The 6,279-nt window shown below is 35.1% G+C and overlaps 1 protein-coding gene across 1 annotated transcript; it reads left to right on the top strand.

The window, feature by feature from the left end:
* Positions 1–4,241: 4,241 nt before the first annotated feature.
* Positions 4,242–5,464, top strand: LOC149000537 (F-box protein At5g49610-like). The gene has a single exon (XM_089141014.1). The coding sequence runs from the start codon at positions 4,258–4,260 to the stop codon at positions 5,422–5,424; it is 1,167 nt and encodes a 388-aa protein (XP_088997140.1). The 5' UTR covers positions 4,242–4,257; the 3' UTR covers positions 5,425–5,464.
* The last annotated feature ends 815 nt before the right edge of the window (positions 5,465–6,279 follow it).

The raw sequence follows: 6,279 nt of genomic DNA, 5'->3' as shown, positions 1-6,279 counted from the left end.
CTAGTTGGGTTCGAATTTCGCAACTTCAATCGGTTTTCTTTCAAACCGGGTTAGACCAACGTTTACCATCTCTAGTGTAAGGTTGGTTTGATTGGAATAGAACCTTCTTCCAGTTTAGAAGAAAATGAACTCATTTTCATACAAAAAGTTTCAAGAGATGCTCATCATATCAGCAAAACAATTTCTAAAAATGACAAAAATGAGATGTTACTAAAGTTGTCACATACAGAGTTAAACCCATACCATTAAAGGTTTCACTATTTCCAAAACCTTGTAAATCAATTCTATTAAATTGATTCTTTGCCTTTTTTTTTTCTTTTGGTAGAAATTGATTCTTTGCCATTGACATGAAAATGAGGGCCAGATGAAGTTTTAATGCTCCCATGACTAATCTCCATAAACACACTTTTAAAATGAGTAACAAATTGTACTTCTAAATATTTATATTTATCTACAGGCAATTTTTTTTTTAATCAAAAATTACCACATGAATTAATATTCCATACCTATCATGATATATTAAAGGAAAGAAGATTCCCTCTTACTTGATTAAACAATGCTGTCTTACTCTTAAGAGAAAATATGCCAATAATTAAGTTTAGTGTAAAAAAACTAGTGTTCTTATTGCATTTTTTTCTTCTTTAACTTTTTTGGGTAAAAATGAAGATTCAAAAGAAAAGGTAATCGAATAATAATTGAAGATGTTAAGTTCTAATATATCATAATTAAACGGTTTAAAATCAATAATAATATCATAAACAGTAAAAAAAAAAAAAAAAATTCAATTTTCCTTGTAACCAAGTAGAAGATATATTAGAAAAGTTTCAAGAACATCCCAAGATAATTGGCAAAAAGTACAAACCCCCTAAATAGTGCTAAAGTGGTATTGATTCTCTAAAATGTCTCTTAAATTTGAACAGTAACACTCCCTAGTGAGTTCATTCTTTTTTCCTTTGTTCGTCATTTTATTATATTATGAAAAGTAGAATAACACAACTAAGGTTATATTCATTATTTTATCTAACTAATAATGTTACTAACGAAAAATGGGTGACTGCTAATTTAGCATGGTTTTCAAATATCTACGTTTTTTTTCTTCCAAGTATCTTGGGGTGTCTTTGAATTTTTTTTTTTTTTTTAATGAATAAGCATGTATATGATCATTATTTATATATATATATAACCCTTATCCTATTGTTAATATAAAATCAAATGTTGATATAAGCAAGTTAAACTTTTTAGAAAGATAAAAATACTCTTGAATGAAAAATATCTATGCTCAACTCATCGTTTTCTTACTCTACAATATGCGATCCTCTTCTTCCATTCTGGGTCTTCAAAACCTCAGGTGATCCAGTTGGAATAAAAACCTCGTGGAGTTCCCGTCCGTCGGTAAGCCGATCGGCTAATACCTTGACCTTTTTTGCAGCCGAGCAAAGAATCAACTCCATGAGCCCCTACTCAAGTAAGTGAAGGGCTTTCCTCTCACTTTGCTCGAGCTCTAACTGACCCTCTCACTTACAGTATGCAATCGTCTTCTTCCATTCTTGCATTTTCATCACTTTTATTTTACAATGATTTGCCCCCTCAACTTTGCCATCTTCTTTTTTTGGAATGTAAAAGTAATATTAAAAGTGAATAAGTAAAAATTAACTCATATCATTGAAATTAATAATAAAAAATTTAATTAATTATTAAATATTATATTAATTTTAAGAGGTAAGTGAAGAGGCCCTTAAAATTTATCAAACTAATAACATGCCAAAAATATAGGAGAAGCATTTAACTTTCTCTTTTCTCCATGTGGATTGTGTGAAGTGTGATACATTAATTAGTACATTATTACAATAGTAAAATAAATAGAAGACAAACACGTGTCCTATTTCCTTATCGACAAATGTATAATCTTTCAACACTTTCGTGTTTCTATGTAAGACAAAATTTTGATATCAAAAGCAATTATCATATCAAAGATTATCCATTTTTATTCACTTAATTACGAAAATGCCATCGTCGCCAGCTTTGTTCCACGTCCACGGTCCACTACATAAGAGCACCTCCAAAGCCCAGAAACAGAGCAGTTTTTTTTCTCAGACAAAGGCGAAGCTAAAATCCCAAGGTCTGTGTTGGACTGTTTTCAAATCATTAAGGGAAAATATCCAAAACCCTTCAAAAAATTTCTGCTTCAGCTGCTATTTTCATGGATTTGATGCTTGAAATCGACTTCGATGATTGATTTTTGGTGTTTTAACCATTCTTCTTTAAGTTCTTTTGTTTTTGATAAAATGTGGTAACGTGTTGTTTGGTGGGTTTGATTTTCTCATTTTGTATCAGTACTGTCATTGTGAGCTCTGATGAGAAGTGATTCTGCTTAGAATGCTTCACTCACTTTCTGGGTTTTCCTTTTTTTCCTCTTCTATCTTCTAACATCAGCTAAGGATATGTTGGAGTGTTTTCAGTTTAGATTGGTAGCTTTCTGTAAACTTCTATTTAATCGCTTCGTCTATCGGTCATGAGTAAATGTTTGAAGAGTTTTTGGTTTATGGTTTATTGTTGATGCTGGTTTAGCTGTGGGCATTTTCTTGTTAACAGTAATACTTCTGGAGGTCCGGTGATTAGAGATTCTTTCCAGATAGGTTTTCTTGGAGTTGATTATGTGTATTCCTTTTTGCTCTTCCCGTGTAAATTTGAAGGGTTCAAGTATATAATTGTGGTTATTTTTAGATGCTTTCCCGTTGAGGATGGGGTTGTGCAGTGTTGATAATGTTCCTAAACTTCTCATAATTAGAGATTCTTTTGGAATTTGTGTAGGACATTGATTTATATATGAAATGGGCTTCCCTGATTGGTGCTTGCGTGGTACTCTAGAGGGTTTATGCTGGTAGTTTTTGGATATTTTAGCATGTAGTTTTGAGAATAACTGATATGTTCTTAAGCTTGAGCTTGTGTGCAAATCTATGAACTATAATGTCATGTTAAGGAGATTTTGTTTTGTGCTTGTAACTTTAGATTGTTCTTCCCTGCCTCCCTCCCCCATGTACACCTTGTTTTCCAGTCCCATCTTAAGTTTTTAACGTTAATTACATAATGATATGATTCTGCCATATCTTGGCATTGCCCTGAGCATTCTTCATAGAATACGTAGCAGTAACTCTACCATTACACAACTTTGGGTTGATAGCATGAGAAGCAAATCCAGTTTATTTGTCTTTATTGATGTAAACAACCATGAGTGTGACTTTGAATTATAATTTGAGGCAGGTGAATGCTAACCAATTGTGTGGTACCTGCACCAATGCAGAGGCCCATAGGAACATGTGGAAGAGCTTAGTGACTGAGATTTTCACTGCTGGCTGATCAGTAATTGTCTGTGTTCTTGTGCCTAGCAGCAGGAATCATGCAACTGGTTAGCATTCTTTTCGTATAATTTAAACTGTATTTCCCAACAAGTGGAAGAAAAGACCAAAGAGGAAAATAATCAAATGAAAGATCTCTGCGGAAGTTGCCTATGTCTAGTCCATTGTAATCATCATTTAGTGTATTCCCAATACATTGTAATTTCAAGTTTCTCTGTGATTTATTTTAGTTGTTTGAATCTCTTTCTCTCCCCCACTTTCTCACACAAAACCGACACAATGCACACACAAACATACCCAAATAGCAGTATTTAGAAGATTAATGATCTTAATCAGCAAGCCATGTTATTTGATACTTGAGTTATTTACATATAGCTAATTATAGTGATCGAGTTTCTGTACTGTTATTCATTTGATGGATGTGCTCAAATTTTCCCATCTTTATCAGTTGAAGACCTATTCGATTTCTTTATGTTACCCAAAAGGCTACAGTAGCTATGTCCTAACTATTCTTCACTTTTCTGGGGTTGGGGTGGGGGGGGGGGGGGGAGAGAGAGAGAGGAAAGGGCTACAAGCTGACTTAGGGTAATTTAGTCAAAGAATCTATTAAGTTTGATTTTCAACTCAGACACTTATGAGCTCAAGCATTCCTGTTGACTACTTTTTTTGTGTGGGTGAATTTGTTTGTAATTTCAACATTAGCAAGTGCTCCTGTAGGAGCTGAGGCTATAACTAGTCATTCAGGAATTCATCTATGGTTACTATCAACTAAGCTATGGCTCTTGTGGTTCTTGTAGGATGCAAAAGTTAGTGTTTATCCATTCATTAATTTTATCTTTGTTTCTGTTTCCTATGTTCTACCTGAGTAATCTAAATTCATGTGCTTTCGTATTCCTAGGATATGGAGATAGGATATTCGGATTATTTAATGAGTGAGATCTTGTCACGCCTGACCACGGAGGATCTACTTGAACTAAAATCTGTGTCTAAAGGATGGTACCACCTTATTTCTGATACCTCTTTCATCCGTATTCAGTTAGAAAGATCACAAGCTGTGTCCGGATTCTTCTTCCAAGAAAGGTTTCATTGGTGTGATGAAGATATTGCCTCTTTGAGTTACCTTCCCGTTGGAATGGAACAAACTGTTCAGAAAAAGACTTTGGATTTCCTCCCAGATAAGGTAGTCCTTAAATCCTCGTCAAGTGGGCTTATTTGTTGCCGAAGTTGCTTTCCTGCTGAAGATCCAGTGATCTACATCTGCAACCCTTCTATCAAGGAATGGGTCAAAGTAAACTGGCCAAAACCTGATAAAAAAGATTGCCTTGCATTAGCATTCAATCCTCTTAGCACTCCAGTTGACGTTTGCACAGAATTCAAGGTTGTCAGCATCCATCAAACAGAAACAGAAACGGAGTCATACTTCTTGTCATTTGAAATCTATTCTTCCAAAACTGGAGCATGGAAAAAATCAGAGGCTATGTTTGAATGCCACTATAATTTGATCAAGAATCAAGGAGTTTTTGCTTCAGGTTTTCTGCATTGGTTGACTGATGGGGATCATGTCCTTGTCTTCAACTTAGAAAAGGAGCAAGTCCAATTGATTGCATTACCATCTCCCACAAAGCCATGTAGAGACCTACCTAAGACATGCATTGGGGAGTCTCATGGATATCTACATCTCATCCGAGTCTCAATGACTGGACTTCATATCTGGTACCTTGAAGATTATGCTGAGCATGGATGGGTGCTTAAATGCTCAATAAAACTAGATGATTTGGAGAAAGAAAATCCACAATTCCTCTACAAGGCCTCGTTGAAAGTGGCTCGTAGATTAACAACTGATGAGATTTCCTGGATGGATCCTTTGGCATTCCAAGATGATCTCCTGTTTATTAGGGTATCTGCCAAGGTCTACTTGTATCACATTGAGACTATGAAGATGAAGGAACTCTGCGATGTCTCAGACTTGGGGCGCAATTCACTTGTTTCCCCCGCAGTGATTCCATATGACATGAGCCTGGTTCCATTGAAACGCCATGAGGAAGTCATAGGTTTTGTCACCAGCTGAGGGAAGTACATACAGCATCTCCTAGTCTTTTGGAGGTTTGAGCCAATAGTTGGACTCTGTTTTTCTTTTTCAGTTATGACTGTCATTAAGGTCTAGATCAATACTTATCCTTTGTGTTCTCCATAGAGGTTACTATCATTAGGCTCTAGATCAATAGTTGCTTTTTTGTTCCCCATACATGTTACCATGATTAGGTGTAGATCAATACTTGCTTTTCTGGTCCTCCATACAGGTTATATACTGAAAACATGTTCAAAGGCTCATATATATATATACAAAGAAAACAGAGGAGGCAGACATATCATGTTCAGAATGTTAGTGAAAGTTTTACAAATTTCTTTTCTTCAGGAAAGTTTACTTTTGAGATGGGACCAGGGTTTCTTCACCCAAGAATCTTCCTTGCTCACGACTTTTTTTTGCTGTTATAGGAGAATCATTTTGAAACTGTTATGTGCTGTTCTAATGGAAGATCTTTTTCTGAAGTCTTATTCTGTTTATACTTGCTATTATCAGTTCTCATTTGCTCATTCCATGTACTATCAACTACATGATGCCATAAAACACTTTCAGATAAGACTATCAATTAGGCTGGCTGTTAGATTCTCCTTCTGCTGAGGCCCAATATCCAGACACCATGTTGGGAAGTGAAATAAACAGTTCCAAGGAAGAAGCAGGCCTAGAAGATTGATGCATCTACTGGTAAATAATAACCTTGCTGCTTATGTTGAATTAGTCTCTTGATGGTTTCTGTGTGGAAATAGTTAACTTGGAAGAATAAAGAGATTATGTATTTACATTACAGTAGTGGTGACAATTAGGGAATAAAGAACAAATATACAGACAATTACAGAGGGA

Source organism: Hakea prostrata, chromosome 11, assembly GCF_041222555.1.
Source record: "Hakea prostrata isolate BN-2017 chromosome 11, UWA_Hpros_2, whole genome shotgun sequence".
NCBI lineage: Eukaryota > Viridiplantae > Streptophyta > Magnoliopsida > Proteales > Proteaceae > Hakea > Hakea prostrata.
The sequence above is the reverse complement of the archived record's forward strand: the minus strand, read 5'-3'. Positions and strand labels throughout refer to the sequence as shown.

Bases quoted from the DNA above. Each gene is read 5' to 3' on its own strand.
- LOC149000537 (XM_089141014.1), top strand. From the start codon at position 4,258: ATGGAGATAGGATATTCGGATTATTTAATGAGTGAGATCTTGTCACGC.